This window comes from Helianthus annuus, chromosome 15, assembly GCF_002127325.2.
Source record: "Helianthus annuus cultivar XRQ/B chromosome 15, HanXRQr2.0-SUNRISE, whole genome shotgun sequence".
NCBI classification, from domain to species: Eukaryota; Viridiplantae; Streptophyta; class Magnoliopsida; order Asterales; family Asteraceae; genus Helianthus; species Helianthus annuus.
The window spans coordinates 5,945,142-5,964,341 of record NC_035447.2 but is presented as its reverse complement, the minus strand read 5'-3'; the positions used below and the strand labels follow the sequence as shown (position 1 = coordinate 5,964,341).

Here is a 19,200-nt window from a genome sequence, read left to right as displayed (position 1 = left end):
GGAAGGTATCCTACTGATACCACAACCTCTTTAAGGCATATTGACTTAGGAAGTAACCGTAAGACTCTCATGGTTAACCGTTTCGCCTATTGCGCGCACGGTTCGGCTTATGAAACTAGTTTTCATAAATTAGCCGATACGGGTCAAATTATATTATTTGAACCCCAAATTCCAGAGTGTGAACCATAAACCCATATAACACAAGTCTCTGAACTTGTTGGGTCAGAATCACCCTCCATTCTCGGTTTTCGCCTTTCCGCGCGATTAAACCATATTTATAATCCGGAACCAACCGGTCTAGGCTACGGCCAATATAAAGACTCGTTAGGATTCTAAGAGGTTAATTAAAACCTTCGTTCCAGATTAGGAGCCCCAGTAAAAGCTATCGGTGATTTAATCAAATTAAGGAATATACTTGCAAAGGTAAATACTTTAACTTATTTCCCCTATACGGGCTTGGGATACGGTATGTTAATACCGCTTGATTGAGCATTATATTTTTCCATCGCTTAGGTGGTTAATTAAATAATATGATCGGCTCATTTAAACAGTTTTGTTTCTTAAAAGCCTTTGGGGGGTTAATGACCGTTGTCCCGGATATCCTTGGCATCATTTTACGAAATGGCCACGACCATCGACATCCCGGTGTAGGCGTACACCCGGTATATATTGTCGATATTTAATTAAAAGACGTAGCCGTTGGTTTTTATACTACGGTTTTACACAATGTGGTGTGTCTATTAATCTTTAACCCGGCACGACCCGGGCTACTGAACGCATAAAAGAACATGTAAAACGTTCACAAGATTTTAATAATTTTCCCAAGTTATAAAAGAGTTTGTGCCTTGTGCATTTAAATCAATTTTAATAAACATTTTCAAATGTGTCAGTTGAACGTATTTACCAGTGTAAACTGACGTATTTTCCCCAAAAAGATTAAGTGCAGTTACTATACGAAATGGGCTGGTATTGGTTCCTAAGCATCGTAAATAGTCTCGCAAACTCGATGCTGTGTCTGAATGAACAATACTTTATTATTTGATCCGCTGTGGAATTATTCGACTTCTGTAATACATTTGATATTACAACCAGAGGTTGAAGTTTATATATATTTATCTTTAAGCTTCCGCTGTGCATTTATATAATTGTGTGGTTGACTATATTGTTGCCAACATCGTCACGGTAATCCCCCACCGGGCCCACCGGTGATACACGTGGAAATCGGGGTGTGACAGGTTGGTATCAGAGCCAACGTTGAGTGAATTAAACACTATCCTAATGTGTTTAATCTCAATGACACAATTGCACATACTTGAGTCTAGACAATAACTTAGGACAAATTCGGATTAATACTCCTTTTTGTCTTTATTTTCATTATGATTTTTAATAAGTTTTGAAGCAGGAAAATGCCACCTGTTATATTTCGAGGACGAGGAAGGGGAAGAAGAGGCCGAGGAGAGATTGTTACTCGTAACGATCATGAAGCTAGACCATCGGGTACAAGACCTCCTTCGATGACGAGGAGCGAAGAACCACAACGACGAAGAGATCTTTACGAGCCAGCTAGGCATTCGACCTCGCACAGTTCGACGCCATCCTATCGTCACTCTTTCGGACCGGACTCCGAAAATGATCCGAACAACCCCCAGCCATCCTACATACCTCTACAGCGCTCGGTGTCTCACCGTGCTTTTGGTGATCCTACCCCATACTTTCGAGGTCAGTTCAATCCGGCTGACTACATACAGGAACTCGCTGGATTTGTTCCGCTTGGTCCTCAAGACCACTTTTCTGAAGATCACATGGATGAAGACACGGATCCTACAGAACCAGCACGTGGTACGCCCACGCACCCGATTGAGATCTCCGATGGATCTTCCTATCATGGTCCGCAGTACCAAGGCCCAGACAGCTTCATGGCCTTGTTTGATCAACATGAGTGGTATTATACACCATCTCAACAAGCATCGCAGCAGCAGCAACAACATCCACGAGATCCTTCCGAGGATCCCCACTTCGAGGCAGTGACGCCACCGCCTCCCCCAGCTACTCAGCCAGTAATGCCCGATCCGCCAAGGCGTAGAAGATCAGGCGCAAGAATGTCTACCCGTGGAGGGGAATTCCACTTTAGCACCCCTCGACATTCAAGTAGCCATTATCCATCCGTACCGGAGGAAGGGCCTTCAAGCCCAGTTCAAGAGGCGAACTCCGCACCAGTTGCGCCATCTTCGCCACCATTTGGGGACGACCGCCCATTGCCTCCGTACGCAACGGCTTATAACCCGTTTGAGCCAACGTCGCAAGCTCACTACAACTACAATTACGAGCGCAACCCATATGTGGTAGCGTCAAGGTATAACACTCGATATCCCGACGGGAACAGAGGAATACCGGATTACTCAGCTCATGGGTATCCAGCGCACCAAGACCTCCAGTTCCTCAACCACAACCACATTTCTCTCCCCCTGAGCAGGAAGAGATACTCCAACGACTAGATCGTGTGGAGAGAGAGTTTGAGGAAGAGAAAAAGAGCCACCGAGGATTTCTCAAAGGCTTAGCAAACCTACTAAAGGGCAAAAAGAAGAAGCGTGACCATTAGCCCTTATGGTTATATTACTGTAATTTCTACTTTTGAAATAAGTCCCTGCGTGGACACTTATCGTATTTTAGTCCTTGCATGGACTTATCCGTTAAAACCTACAAGGACACATGTCATGTACTAGTCCCTGTACGGACCTATCTTTTATTAACCTTTATAAAGGTATGTACTGTTTAAAGACCCGTTTAGGGCAATATGTGGTAATATTTGAAATTTATGGAATGTATTTTATGAGTTTTGTTTTAATATGTATGAAATAAATCCAAACCATTCCTTTTACATTGATCTGCCTAAATAAAGAATCTTAAAAGGTGAAACCTAGCCTGGTGTCTTTTAAGATCCGGTCAAGATGGTAAGACCTAATTAAAAGGTTCAGATTCCCTGTTAACCTCTGTAAGCATGTTAACACTCATGGCAGATGTGATTCGTTATAATCACACACGTCATTCTTATACAATAATCCTTTTAGGGATTTCAAGACCCAACTAAATGATTTTGTAAATCATGGGCTAAAACACCAATGAAGGTGATCAAAATATTAAAACATCCATTAGTGATGTAGTGCCTACGAGCCAATCATATTAAAACATCCATTAGTGATGTAGTGCCTACGGGCCAATCATATTAAAACATCCATTAGTGATGTAGTGCCTACAGGCCAACCATATTGAAACATCCATTAGTGGTGTAGTGCCTATGGGCCGAAATAATAGTCTTATACAGACAGAAGACAGTGGTGGTCTATGACTCCCTGCCAGAAAAGGGGTAATAGAACTACGGTTCAAACCTCTATGCCGTTGATATTCTGTAATCTCGGCTGATATTATAAAACATCCTCGTGATTAGGCTTTATGCCGCCAATATTATTGTTATAGCTACAATAGGATATATTCAAATCCTAACATTAAATGTATGATAAATTAACCCAATATGGTCTCTGTTACCATGGTTAACGAATTGTCATAGAAGACAATTCCATAATAAGCTACTAAATAAAATTTTGTTATCTTCTGTAACAGATTCAAGTTACAAATGGCGGATCCTAACGGAGTAAACAGCCATACAAGCGAAGAGGATTACGATAATGCGCAGGTGCATCTGACCGGCGCCCAACTAAAGGCTCTAATTGATAATGCTGTTCAGGCGGCTCTTGACCGTCAATACACCGAGTCCAACAGCAGGTCTGTAACAAAACCACTCTCCAAACCAAAGACACACTCCAAACCACCTTCTCAACCCAAGAAAGATGACGACAATCACTCGTCAGCTGAAAATAGTATTCGTCGCGAGCGAGAATACACTGATGCATCTGGTGCCAAGGGTTGCACCTACAAATACTTTGTATCTTGTAAGCCCCGGGAATTTAAAGGGGAGAAAGGTGCTGTTGATTGTATCACCTGGCTAGATGAGATGGACACTATTGTGGACATCAGCGGGTGTGCAGAGAAGGACGTGGTGAAGTTTGTGTCCCAGTCATTTAAGGGCGAGGCCCTGACATGGTGGAGGGCTTTGGTGCAGGCTTCAAGTAAGTCTGCTTTATACAAGATGACCTGGGAGGAATTTATTTCTCTCATAAAGGAAAACTACTGCCCTCAGCATGAGGTTGAGAAGATAGAGGCTGACTTTGTGTCGCTGGTGATGACGAACCTGGACTACCAGGCATATTTAACGAGCTTCAATACGATGTCTCGGCTGGTCCCATATCTTGTGACACCAGAACCCCGAAGAATTGCCCGTTTCATTGGGGGCTTAGAGCCTGCGATTAAGGCCAGTGTGAAGGCCTCCAGGCCGACAACCTTCAGGTCAGTTACTGACCTCTCCTTGTCTCTCACATTAGATGCGGTCCGTTTGAGGACCATAAGGAGCAAGGAGGCTGAGAAGAGGAAACGCGAGGATGATACCTCACGGCGGTCTGGAAAGAACCACCATGGTGGCGGTGACGGCAAGAGAGGGACTGAGACGAAGAAAGATGGGCAAGCTGGTGAGAGACCCTACTGCAAAATCTGCAAGAAACCCCACTCTGGGAAATGTAGGTTTGCGTCGAATTCACAGTCACAGCAAAAGACTCCTTCCTGTGGACTATGCAAGTCCAAGGATCATAAGACTGTGGAGTGCAAGAAGATCAAAGATGCAACCTGCTATGGTTGTAATGAAAAGGGGCACATCAAGAGCAACTGCCCTAAGAACGCCAGAAAGGCGGAGGAGACTAAGAAGTCAAATGCGAGAGTCTTTCGCATGGATGCAAAGGAGGCGGTTCAGGACGACAATGTGCTTACAGGTACTTTTCTCGTAAATAATATATTTGCAAGAGTACTATTCGATTCTGGCGCCAATAAATCCTTTGTAGACCAGAAATTTTGCCAACTGTTAAATATGCCGATCAAAACCCTAGATGTAAAATACGAAGTAGAGCTAGCAGACGGCACGATAGAAACCGTCTCCACTGTTCTAGAGGGATGTGAAATGTCCATTAAGAACCATTCTTTTCCCTTATCTCTACTTCCCTTCAAACTAGCGGGTTTCGACATTGTTCTAGGCATGGACTGGTTATCGCGTAACCAGGCCCAAATCATTTGCGGCAAAAGGCATATAGTGTTAAAGACTCCGAGTGGTGAATCGCTTACCATTTGAGGAGATACGCAGTACGGATTGCCCGAGGACGTATCTATGCTCAAAGCTTCTAGGTGTTTGAACAGAGGCTGTGTCATTTACATGGCTCAGGTGATAATTGAAGAGCCTAAGCCGAAGATAGAAGATCTTCCTGTTATTTCTGAATATCCCGAGGTTTTTCCCGAAGAACTACCTGGTTTGCCACCAGATAGACAAGTGGAGTTCAGAATAGACATCATTCCTGGAGCAGCTCCGATAGCGAGAGCGCCCTACAGACTAGCTCCGACGGAAATGAAGGAACTGAGGACCCAGTTGGATGAACTGCTGGCAAAAGGTTTTATCCGACCTAGTTCATCCCCCTGGGGAGCACCTGTCCTATTTGTAAAGAAGAAGGACGGATCGATGCGGTTGTGTATCAATTATCGAGAGCTAAATAAAGTTACCATAAAGAACAGATATCCCCTGCCAAGGATCGACGATCTGTTCGACCAGCTACAAGGAGCAAGCTATTTCTCGAAGATCGACTTGAGGTCGGGCTATCATCAACTAAGGGTCAGAGATGAAGATGTACATAAGACAGCATTTAGGACTCGCTATGGTCATTACGAGTTCCTAGTGATGCCTTTTGGGCTCACAAATGCACCGGCTGCGTTCATGGATCTCATGAATCGCGTCTGCAAGCCGTACTTGGACAAATTTGTCATAGTCTTCATCGACGACATTCTTATATATTCCAAAAGCCAAACTGACCACGAGAAGCACCTCCGTTGCATCCTCGAATTACTACAACGTGAGAAACTCTACGCCAAATTCTCGAAATGTGAATTCTGGCTAAGAGAGGTTCAGTTTTTGGGTCACGTTGTGAGTGAGCGTGGTATCCAGGTGGATCCCGCTAAGGTAGAGGCGGTCATGAACTGGCAGGAGCCAAAGACGCCTACCGAAATTCGTAGTTTCCTGGGATTGGCAGGGTACTACAGGAGGTTCATTGAGAATTTTTCGAGGATTGCTGCGCCCTTGACGTACTTGACCAAGAAGAAGGAAAAGTTTATTTGGGGCCCAAAGCAGCAGAAGTCTTTCGAAGTCCTGAAGAAGAAGCTAAGCAACGCTCTTGTGTTGACATTACCAGAAGGTACTGATGAGTTCGTGGTTTACTGCGACGCATCACACACAGGCATGGGGTGTGTGCTTATGCAGAAGGGCAAGGTGATTGCCTATGCTTCAAGACAACTAAAGGTGCATGAAAAGAATTACACCACCCACGACTTGGAATTGGGTGCCGTTGTATTTGCACTAAAATTGTGGAGGCATTACCTTTACGGCATTAAATTTGTGATTTATTCCGACCACAAAAGCCTCCAGCACCTGTTCAACCAGAAGGAGTTGAACATGAGGCAACGCCGTTGGATGGAAACCCTGAATGACTATGAATGCGAGATCAGGTACCATCCCGGCAAGGCGAATGTAGTCGCTGATGCCCTGAGCAGAAAAGAAAGGGTAAAACCCATTCGCATCAATGCAAAGAGCATTGAGGTCAAGAACAATTTGATAGAAAGGATACTAGCTGCGCAGCGAGAGGCTGTGTTGGAAGCTAACTATCCAAATGAGAAGCTAGGAGTAATTGAGGAGCAGTTGACTCTTAGCAAGGATGGAATCTTGAGGCTGAACGGACGTATATGGGTTCCTATTTATGGAGGACTACGAGATGTTATCCTCCAGGAAGCCCATAGTTCCAAATACTCAGTCCATCCTGGTGCTGACAAGATGTATCAAGATCTAAAGGCAAACTATTGGTGGATAGGCTTGAAAAAGTCTGTAGCCGCCCACGTAGCAAAGTGCTTGACTTGTGCTCAAGTCAAAGCCGAGCACCAAAAGCCATCTGGCTTGCTACATGTAACACCCAAACACGCTTTAACTGAAAAGACGCAGCGGAATTTGTACTATAAAAATTTCTTTCGTTAAAACATTTTTGACTTACTTGCAAGTTCATTATAAAATACCTTCTTACAATATATGTATCTTTTGTACACATTTACAAAATAAAAGCATAACTTATAACTATCATTTTACATAATCAAGTATTCCCGTACAATCTAACTTGTGACTCGGTCTTCGATCTCCGCTCCTCAGTGATCCTCCGTGACTCATACAACCTACACTTACCATACAATTTCAAACATTAGTACACGATATGAACGTAACAAGTTTCATACACTCTTACTTTCTATTCCGTTATCCCTTTATACTTAGGCATTTCCGTCTGAGTATCCATTCTCCAGAGAGACTTCATCATTGTACCTGTATTATTCTTCATTCTCAAGGTACACTGTTATTTGCATCAATACACAATCATATTGAAATCATATGAACATACGTACTTACCTTCTGGCATTCGGTTATACATGCAGTGGCGGAACCAGAACGATTTAGTTAGGGGGTCATCATAAGCTTATATTCTATACTGGTTCAAATTAGGGGGTCCATCTCTAAGTTTGTTCTTCGAAAACTCAAAATATATAAATAAAAATTCAAAAAGTTCCGGTGACCGGAGGGTCAACGGACCCTCTTGACCCCCCTCTGTTTCCGCCCCTGTATACATGCATACTAGCATCCGCATATATACGTTCACACCTACACGCATATGCACCTTCACACTTAAATACATAATACTTACACCCATGTATGACTCCCCGCATACGCACCTACACCGTTACCTACATATATACTTACCTACGTACATATCTACATACTTACACCCATACTTAAAACGAAACATAACTATACACATACATACATTCATTAGTGAAATCTATACATAAATACATACATACATACATACACACATACCCACGTACTTAATTCGTTACCCCGCATACTCGCTTACATACCCCGATCTTATTCGCACATCTTAAACGCTTTCAAAAATATCTATCGGGTATGTTTCGGTTCTTAAAAATGAGTTTCATACTCATCCATAACTTACCAAGCCATTTAGTAGGGTTAAGGATCATTATAGAAGCTTAACAAGGCTTGGAATGGGTCCACGGGGTCCAAATTCGAAGGAAGAACAAAGAAATCCACAAACTTTACATTTGTACCTGACCTCCACCGTAAGCTACGGTGGCTACCGTAGCTTACGGTGGCCCCAAAAGTCCTACGGCAGCCTTATACTGCCTTACGGCAGAAATAAAGCCCCAGCTCCCACCGTAACTTACGGTGGGCACCGTAAGCTACGGTGACGCCCAGATCAGCCTTCCATTTCAAAACTAAAATTTGCATAACTTGCTCGTTTTGCATCCGTTTCACTTGAAACTTGTTCCTAAACATCCGTAAAACAATTCCTCACATATTAGACTAAGATTCTTTCCCCGGGTCCTTAATCATTACCCGTATTATTACCGTTACCTCACTTATTCTTATTTATCCGACCCGTTTGGTCCCATAAACTACCTTCGACTATCTAGATCAATAGTTATCTTAATACTTTCAATCATTTCATACCTTACATGACTTCCCTTCATTTAATATCCAGAATAAGTTCTTATGTATACTAAGAAGTGAGTCGGAAGTCACTTACCTTGTGCATCCGTGCTCGTAACCGCTTCCTTGTCTCATATTGATCCGTTAGCCTTCCATGCTTGGTCCATGCTTGTGTGGTTCCAATTCTTTCATGCGTCATACCATAATAATGTTAGTATTCATGCTCTTTCAAATTAACACACATTTACCAAATTCTTATTTACATTGACTTTCTCTATCACGTATACGACATGAATTGTCAACCACATTGTTCAATATCTTAAAAATTCAAATTTCATTATCTTACATAACACATAATCGATCTAACACATATCCCATGATCTCTCAATTCTTTCATTTGTGTCAAATACTTAATCATGTTATAAATTCTCGGTTGACTTTCAGAAAGTCAACCTTCTAGCATATAACCTCCAACTTATGAACACGCATTCATGTTGATATAGTAGGCCATAATGATGACATCATATTCATTTCATACATGATGTTGTATGACACATAAACTACATGATCACCTAGTTACACAAAATCAATTTACACATACTTACATTTTCATAATCCTACATTTGACAACTACATACCAAGTTAGCCATTTTAATGAAACGTAACATCATACTTAACTAGTAGCTCACAACTTCTTCACTTAGTACATGCTCATCCTAAATTACCATTAAGCCAATAGTCCGTCTCATGGTGTGCACCACTTTTCAAGCATCGGGTACTAATTCCTAATGCATACTTTCACGGAACCATCTCATCAACTAACTACTCACATGTATTTCATCCAAAACACGTATCTCATGCTAACTTAACTATCTAACATAACATTATCACATTCTACACCAAATTACCAAATTCTTGCAATAATTTCACTTTCTAGCTTCGCCTAGACATTTCATCAAACACTAGGCGTGCGTACTAACATTTATGCATAATGTACAAGTAATTCAAGCATATTCTTTCCATATTCAAGCAAGATCACTTTGTCATAAATTTTGCATCATGTTACCATCAAAACCTACCACATATCCTATGCATCAACATAATCATCAACATACACATATTCATCATGACTATTCTCATACTCATTGACATAGGTTTCATTCCAAATCACTATGACAACCAAAATTTAGCCATAATTCAACTTAAACATGATAGCAATAGTAAACTTTCATCCTAATTTGGATCAAACTTACATATTCATCAAAACCCACTTCATGGTTGTTCATCAAAACTAAAAATTAAGGCATACCTTGGCTAAAGCTTGCTTAGATAATCACTTTTAGGGCTCATGCAAGTTCGATTTCGGCCATAATCCATCCCATTCGTTGATTAGGGTTTGAGAGGGGTTTCCCCATTTCTTCTTCTCCTCTGATCGAACACACACACATACACACACACCCAGGTGTGTGTGTTTGGGGTTTTTAATTTTTATTTTATATTTTCTCTTTCCATTCTTTCCAAATCAACCCCCTCATGTTTGACACTTGCTCATAATTAACCCAATTTCATGTCCTTGTTTGTTTTGACTAAGCATTTAACTAGGTTCAATAACCTAATTACTACATTCTATTTTATTAGACATGGGGTCTTACTAACAAATTTAATAATTCGGTTTTGGGGCGTTACACTACAACAGCCTGAGCTTCCCGAGTGGAAGTGGGTTTACTAATCAAACCCCGTTAATACTAAAAGACGGGTAAAGTACCGTTAGCGGTAGAAGTAACCCGGTAAATATTAGGAATTTAATAAATAAACCTAATATTTAATAAAACGTGAATGAATAATTTTAAGGAAATAAGTTTATAAAAGGCCCGAGTTGACGGGACTCGAAATATAAAGGATAGGGAAACACCCCAAAGATATATAGGTTTCGTACATATATATTAAATATCGGTTATGAACAAGATAAAATAACTAGGAAGTAAATAACCTAGTTAAATTACAAATCTTGTAGTAATAAAGAAATTGGTTAAAATACACTCAATGTAACTTGGGTGAATTAGAGGGGCCATAAGGGACAAACTAGAAGCAAGTTTTAATTAAATAAAACTCTCTACACCAAAACACACACCTTGAGTGTGTGTTCTGGTCGATGTCTTCCACAGGAGCAAAGGAGTTCCTTTGTTCAACCCTAACTTGCCTAAATCCAAGAAATTGAGAGGCCAAATCAGTCCCAAATCGAAATCCAAGCTTGTATTCATGAACACCAAGTTGAAAGGATCACAAGGTATGTAAAATTGTGACGTTTTGATCCATCTCAAATTCTAGGTTATTTGTAAGAAACTGAAATTGAGCTTGATTATGTCATGCATGAGTGAATCTTGAAGTAATATGATGTCTAGGAGTAAACCCTAGTCAATAACATGTTAGATTGTTGGAAAAAAAAACTATGAGATTCATGATGATCCATTGATAAGCTAAGTGGGTTTTATGTTAATATGATGAACACTAGGAAATAGATTGTTGATCTAGTGTAAATAGACGATTTTGAAGTGAATTCAGAAATTATAGAAGTTAACCACTTTGTAAGATGGTTGATTTATGTGAAATTTGGGGTAAGAGATAAGCTAGAGACATGATAAATAAACATGTAAAATTCTGCCCTTAAGGTGTTCGTTGAAATGCCTCAAAGAAGGCTCGAAACTAGAATTTTGTAGTTAAAACACCTAGTTGTGATGTTTCGACTATTATGCAAAAAGTGATTAAAGAGAGTTCTAAATGTGTTAAACGCGATTAGAACTTTGGTTAAAACGGAGGTCTAAAGATAACGCCTACCGAGTAGTTAAAGAGTGCAAAAACTAGTTGATAACTCGAAAATGCAAATTAGTATACTAATGGGCATTTGACTATTAAAAAGGTCAAACTGACCTATAATACGATAAATAGCAATTTTGATATGAAATGCATAAGGTGGAATAATCGTATTAGAGTATGATTAAACTAACCACCTTGAAAACGATGATGATAGTTGACGCGTAACAAGCTAGGTGGAAGCTTGGAGTGAAAGCGGGTCAAACAAGTCAAGCATGGAAGAAAAGCGTAGCTCGGATGCAAGGTAAGTGAAACTTACGCCTTTTTGTAGAATACATAATTATCCTATATGTTATAAATACAAAGGAGAAAATATTCGAAATATGGTTTCCGACACGAAATGACTTGGGTCGGAATTAGAAACCAATGTTAGAAACCATAGTAATGGTAAAACGGGGTGGAACGGTAAACTAGTCAAGGAAAGAATAAGATAAAATGAGTTTTCGAACGGCTACTTTATGAGTAAGCTAAAACTAGCAAAAAGAGTAAAAGGGGATCAAATGGTAATATTGATACCCTTTGACAATTAATGAATAATAAGTGTATGTCGAGTCTCATGCTCGCAGGATGAACGGCTCGTGAATTAGCGAATCTATGAAATAGCAAGTAAGTCAAGACAAGGTATTAAAACGGATTAATATGTTGATCCAAGCCAGGTACGCACAATTATGTTGTAGTTAAAAGTGCTATTTTGGTCAAATAATTGGCGAGAGTCCTTCGTCGTAAAAGAAGGACCAAAATTGACCAAAATGCCCTTGTAGGCGAAATTGAACAAACAACCCTTAAGAGTTGTTTGGAAACGAATTTCATGATTAGATAGATACTTAGAATAAGTATAGAAGTTGAAAGATGTAATATGTTAGTTAAATAGCTCCGTTTGAGTCTTGCCGTAAAATAACAATCCGAAGGGCAAAACTCGGAACATATAGATATACACATTGTAATCCAACACGCAAAGAGTTGTAGTTGAAGTTTACTTGATAAGAAATGTAGGAATAAGATGCTAGAAACAATCGAAAGCGATTTTAAGCTCGAAAGTGCTTGAATACCCTTAACGGGTCAAAATAAGCACTTGAGCGTAAACGGTTTTTATTATGTAAGAAACCCGTGATTTGAGGTTAACATGATAGGAGACATTGAAACTATGAATTTCATAAGCTTAAAGACCAAATAAACATGTTTGATGATGAAATCACGAACGGGTCAAAATTTGATAAAAAAGGGTAATAAGCCGAAGAGTTAAAAGTCTGAAATTTTATTATGTCGGATGTTGGATTTTAACTCCATTAGATGGAGAATTAAATTACGGACGTGTAGGAAAAAGAATCGGGTAAAACGGATTAAAAACGAGAGAGTTATGCTCGTTTCCGTGAAATCGGGTTATGCTAGGAATCTGCAGCACCAGCAAGCAACATTCTGTCGAAAACAGGTGCTAGCGTAGCGCGAGCATGTGCTAGCGCTACGCTAGCATGTGCCAGTTTCTCGAAAATCGTTTATTTTAATCGTATACGCATTGCGAACCCGTTTAAATACGTTCTAAGTTACGTATGACTAATTCAACTCATGTTTTATGAGTTTCAGGTAAAATTTAGCACCGGAGGACGATCAAGCTCAGCGAGGAACCGAACACATAAAGAACAAAGCTTCCGCATGACGTTTTGTTGTTACTTTTAAATGAAGAACTTAATTACATTATGTTCTGAACTGTTAAATTGTAAAAGGTTTTAATAAGCCTGTATTTTCGATGTATATGTAATCTTAATTACACGACTGCTTTCGTAAAACATACGTTAAACCATGATTTTTAAGAACGGGTGTTACAAGTTGGTAATCAGAGCTCAAGGTTAAAGAATAGTGTTCGGTTCGAGGCTTGATCACAAATCCGGTAAGTGTATGTATGTTAATCGTTAGCGTATTAAAGTGTTGTAAACAACACATAGGGTTATCGTGAAATACACGTTACCCCAAATTAAATGATAGATATGGTTAACAACATTTCGTGCGTTGAGACATATAGTACAAGAGCCTTGTACTATGATACGGGCATTTAGTAAAGTTGACATTACTAACCTTGTGAATTTCTTGATTGAAGGACACTTACATTTAAAGATCGCAAAAGTTAAACAAATGCAAGATGTGATAGAGGAACAGTCCGAGGCATGACAAGAGGAACATGCCCATCAAGGACTAAATCGCGTAACGACCGCGAACAAGGCTAATGGCAAGAGAAGCCCGTTAGGGCAAGCATTATCAGGTGCACGTTTTAAATCATTGCATAAATAGTAATATGCAACAGATATGTAGAGATTGAAAGTTGCATATGTAGATTGAAAACTTGGAAAGACCTGAATAGAAAACCTATCCGGGATATTGTTTCCAAGAAAAACAGATAGAGGTATTACTTACATAGGGCGTGATGTGAAAACTGTAAAAAGGTCATGCGTTTCATGTGTTAATCGCTTACTCTGGCCAAGTAAGTAGCGGCATATGATACCATGAACTTCTTATGGCGGACACGTTTACATCCGATGTAGTAAGGGCAGGGTGAATGGGACTAATTAAAAAGTACCCAAATGAATCAGATAAGCAAAATATTTGATAATAAGGTAAACGCACAACCAAGTGACGGGAGCGTATTACATTAGGATAATGAGCCCGAGTGAAGGGACAAACAAGCACGTAAAATGATTTAGACAAGTATTGGGAGGGAGTGTACTTACACTCGAACCCAGAAAACATCAAGCATGTAAAATGATTTAGACAAGTATTGGGAGGGAGTGTACTTACACTCGAACCCAGAAAACATCAAGCATGTAAAATGATTTAGACAAGTATTGGGAGGGAGTGTACTTACACTCGAACCCAGAAAACATCAAGCATGTAAAATGATTTAGACACGTATTGGGAGGGAGTATACTTACACTCGAACCCAGAAAACATCAAGCATGTAAAATGATTTAGACAAGTATTGGGAGGGAGTGTACTTACACTCGAACCCAGAAAACATCAAGCATGTAAAATGATTTAGACAAGTATTGGGAGGGAGTGTACTTACACTCGAACCCAGAAAACATCAAGCATGTAAAATGATTTAGACAAGTATTGGGAAGGAGTGTACTTACACTCGAACCCAGAAAACATCAAGCATGTAAAACGATTTAGACAAATATTGGGAGGGAGTGATACTTACACTCGAACCCGGAGAATGTAAACATGTAAGATGAGTTAGATATGCATTGGGAGGGGGTGTACTTGCACTCGAACCCGGAAAATGCAAATATGTCCCTTAACGGGTCATTTTTGTAAAACGTCGAACTTAAAGACAAAGTCAGAATATAAAAAAAATGAAGCGAGGTCTTAATGCATACCGGGAGGGTTGCAATAATAACGACTTTGGTAAAACACCCGGTGGATGGGTAAGAATTAAACACATGCGTAAATCGAGAAACGAGAACATGAATTTAAAGTCAAAAGACTCGGATTATGAGTTATGACTAAAAGACCATAAAAATTTCGTAAACAGAAATTCTGATAATTATATTCAACTATGTTGAGATTGAACGGGTTGAATAAAGCATAATGCTTGAAGGCGTAAGTAAACGCAAGCCAGATAACGGTAAGCTTGAGACAAATGAATTTCAAACGTAAAAAGAGTGCTTTGACACCCAATATATATTTTAATAAGACACGAGTAAAAAGAGTGATCTACGGGATCAACATAACCTTTAGGGTTATAAACAAATGAGAGATATACGGACTAAAACGACCCACGGGTCGTGATTAGAAAGAAGTTATAAGGACTTCGCCTTAAAAAGGTGAATGTCTAATAAAAAAAATATATATATAAAAATAGCCCATAAGGCTAAGTGATAAAACCTACGGGTTAGATAGAATAAAGCGAGGAAATCAGTTAAGAATCCCCGCATAAAAACTAAGACTGTAAAGGATTAAATTACGGACTGTCAATATCCCAGTATGGCTGATTGACACAAGTTAAAGAAAAGATCCTAAAACTAAAACTTCGGTTTTAGTAAGAAATAATGTTTTTACAAACATAAATTCTGATAGGAATTTAAATAGCAAGCATGAAATATACAAGTCTTGACACTGATAGGCGCAAGATGATATATTCGAAAAGTGATATTCTCAAAAATGAAGGGTTGATATAAATTAAACATGATGTAACACAATCACGGTCAAGAAATGTAATGTGAAGTAAAATCACAATATAACCAAGCAAGCGGTAAAAAGGAACTGGACAAATAAGTCTAGTTAATGAGACCGGTTAAAGTCAGCAATTTAAGTTAAGAAATTTGGTTCGCTTGTAAACGGTAAATTCGGTATAACTAAACCGAATAAGTAAATTTGAAAACAAAAGAAACTGTTGCTAAAAGTGAAAGATTTCACTAAAGATCTTTAAACGGGTCAAAGCAACGGATTCATAAGGAAATTTGATAGTATATGAAAGCGATGGGTATCGCTAAGTTAACTAAACTAGTGGAAATAACGAGATTACGTCATTTCGAAGTTACACTATGTCATATGAGATATGTAGACAAGTAGTAACCAAAGAGATGTTACCGTACCTTTCGGGTAATACTAACGATTGGTTAAAAAGTATAAGTAATGTTTAAAATATTTCTCGGATCGAATACCTTGAGTTTAAACTCAATGAATTATGTAAGAAAAGGTTTCGAGGATGAAACCTCTTTAAGGGGGGTAGACTTGTAACACCCCGAAAACGGGTTTACTAATCAAACCCCGTTAATACTAAAAGACGGGTAAAGTACCGTTAGCGGTAGAAGTAACCCGGTAAATATTAGGAATTTAATAAATAAACCTAATATTTAATAAAACGTGAATGAATAATTTTAAGGAAATAAGTTTATAAAAGGCCCGAGTTGACGGGACTCGAAATATAAAGGATAGGGAAACACCCCAAAGATATATAGGTTTCGTACATATATATTAAATATCGGTTATGAACAAGATAAAATAACTAGGAAGTAAATAACCTAGTTAAATTACAAGTCTTGTAGTAATAAAGAAATTGGTTAAAATACACTCAATGTAACTTGGGTGAATTAGAGGGGCCATAAGGGACAAACTAGAAGCAAGTTTTAATTAAATAAAACTCTCTACACCAAAACACACACCTTGAGTGTGTGTTCTGGTCGATGTCTTCCACAGGAGCAAAGGAGTTCCTTTGTTCAACCCTAACTTGCCTAAATCCAAGAAATTGAGAGGCCAAATCAGTCCTAAATCGAAATCCAAGCTTGTATTCATGAACACCAAGTTGAAAGGATCACAAGGTATGTAAAATTGTGACGTTTTGATCCATCTCAAATTCTAGGTTATTTGTAAGAAACTGAAATTGAGCTTGATTATGTCATGCATGAGTGAATCTTGAAGTAATATGATGTCTAGGAGTAAACCCTAGTCAATAACATGTTAGATTGTTGGAAAAAAAAACTATGAGATTCATGATGATCCACTGATAAGCTAAGTGGGTTTTATGTTAATATGATGAACACTAGGAAATAGATTGTTGATCTAGTGTAAATAGACGATTTTGAAGTGAATTCAGAAATTATAGAAGTTAACCACTTTGTAAGATGGTTGATTTATGTGAAATTTGGGGTAAGAGATAAGCTAGAGACATGATAATAAACATGTAAAATTCTGCCCTTAAGGTGTTCGTTGAAATGCCTCAAAGAAGGCTCGAAACTATAATTTTGTAGTTAAAACACCTAGTTGTGATGTTTCGAATATTATGCAAAAAGTGATTAAAGAGAGTTCTAAATGTGTTAAACGCGATTAGAACTTTGGTTAAAACGGAGGTCTAAAGATAACGCCTACCGAGTAGTTAAAGAGTGCAAAAACTAGTTGATAACTCGAAAATGCAAATTAGTATACTAATGGGCATTTGACTATTAAAAAGGTCAAACTGACCTATAATACGATAAATAGCAATTTTGATATGAAATGCATAAGGTGGAATAATCGTATTAGAGTATGATTAAACTAACCACCTTGAAAACGATGATGATAGTTGACGCGTAACAAGCTAGGTGGAAGCTTGGAGTGAAAGCGGGTCAAACAAGTCAAGCATGGAAGAAAAGCGTAGCTCGGATGCAAGGTAAGTGAAACTTACGCCTTTTTGTAGAATACATAATTATCCTATATGTTATAAATACAAAGGAGAAAATATTCGAAATATGGTTTCCGACACGAAATGACTTGGGTCGGAATTAGAAACCAATGTTAGAAACCATAGTAATGGTAAAACGGGGTGGAACGGTAAACTAGTCAAGGAAAGAATAAGATAAAATGAGTTTTCGAACGGCTACTTTATGAGTAAGCTAAAACTAGCAAAAAGAGTAAAAGGGGATCAAATGGTAATATTGATACCCTTTGACAATTAATGACTAATAAGTGTATGTCGAGTCTCATGCTCGCAGGATGAACGGCTCGTGAATTAGCGAATCTATGAAATAGCAAGTAAGTCAAGACAAGGTATTAAAACGGATTAATATGTTGATCCAAGCCAGGTACGCACAATTATGTTGTAGTTAAAAGTGCTATTTTGGTCAAATAATTGGCGAGAGTCCTTCGTCGTAAAAGAAGGACCAAAATTGACCAAAATGCCCTTGTAGGCGAAATTGAACAAACAACCCTTAAGAGTTGTTTGGAAACGAATTTCATGATTAGATAGATACTTAGAATAAGTATAGAAGTTGAAAGATGTAATATGTTAGTTAAATAGCTCCGTTTGAGTCTTGCCGTAAAATAACAATCCGAAGGGCAAAACTCGGAACATATAGATATACACATTGTAATCCAACACGCAAAGAGTTGTAGTTGAAGTTTACTTGATAAGAAATGTAGGAATAAGATGCTAGAAACAATCGAAAGCGATTTTAAGCTCGAAAGTGCTTGAATACCCTTAACGGGTCAAAATAAGCACTTGAGCGTAAACGATTTTTATTATGTAAGAAACCCGTGATTTGAGGTTAACATGATAGGAGACATTGAAACTATGAATTTCATAAGCTTAAAGACCAAATAAACATGTTTGATGATGAATCACGAACGGGTCAAAATTTGATAAAAAAGGGTAATAAGCCGAAGAGTTAAAAGTCTGAAATTTTATTATGTCGGATGTTGGATTTTAACTCCATTAGATGGAGAATTAAATTACGGACGTGTAGGAAAAAGAATCGGGTAAAACGGATTAAAAACGAGAGAGTTATGCTCGTTTCCGTGAAATCGGGTTATGCTAGGAATCTGCAGCACCAGCAAACAACATTCTGTCGAAAACAGGTGCTAGCGTAGCGCGAGCATGTGCTAGCGCTACGCTAGCATGTGCCAGTTTCTCGAAAATCGTTTATTTTAATCGTATACGCATTGCGAACCCGTTTAAATACGTTCTAAGTTACGTATGACTAATTCAACTCATGTTTTATGAGTTTCAGGTAAAATTTAGCACCGGAGGACGATCAAGCTCAGCGAGGAACCGAACACATAAAGAACAAAGCTTCCGCATGACGTTTCGTTGTTACTTTTAAATGAAGAACTTAATTACATTATGTTCTGAACTGTTACATTGTAAAAGGTTTTAATAAGCCTGTATTTTCGATGTA

The 19,200-nt window shown here is 38.8% G+C and overlaps 1 protein-coding gene and 1 long non-coding RNA gene across 2 annotated transcripts; both read left to right on the top strand.

Annotated features, from left to right (window-relative positions):
• Positions 1–1,802: 1,802 nt before the first annotated feature.
• Positions 1,803–4,476, top strand: LOC118487412 (protein HOMOLOG OF MAMMALIAN LYST-INTERACTING PROTEIN 5-like). The gene is made up of 3 exons (XM_035984245.1): positions 1,803–2,353; positions 3,619–3,780; positions 4,437–4,476. Exons 1-3 carry the CDS (start codon positions 1,803–1,805, stop codon positions 4,474–4,476), a joined length of 753 nt encoding a protein of 250 aa, XP_035840138.1.
• A 13,178-nt stretch (positions 4,477–17,654) lies between these two features.
• LOC110914751 lies at positions 17,655–19,200 on the top strand. Its single transcript, XR_002578556.1, has 2 exons — positions 17,655–17,696; positions 19,033–19,200. It is a non-coding gene; the product is annotated as an uncharacterized LOC110914751 (long non-coding RNA).

What these genes read in the sequence shown, in the direction of transcription:
- LOC118487412 (XM_035984245.1), top strand. Translation starts at nt 1,803, where the DNA reads ATGGATGAAGACACGGATCCTACAGAACCAGCACGTGGTACGCCCACG. An exon ending in CCATATGTGGTAGCGTCAAG is followed by an intron (nt 2,354 to 3,618) that starts GTATAACACTCG and finishes CTTCTGTAACAG; the next exon opens with ATTCAAGTTACAAATGGCGG. An exon ending in TACACCGAGTCCAACAGCAG is followed by an intron (nt 3,781 to 4,436) that starts GTCTGTAACAAA and finishes CTCTCACATTAG; the next exon opens with ATGCGGTCCGTTTGAGGACC.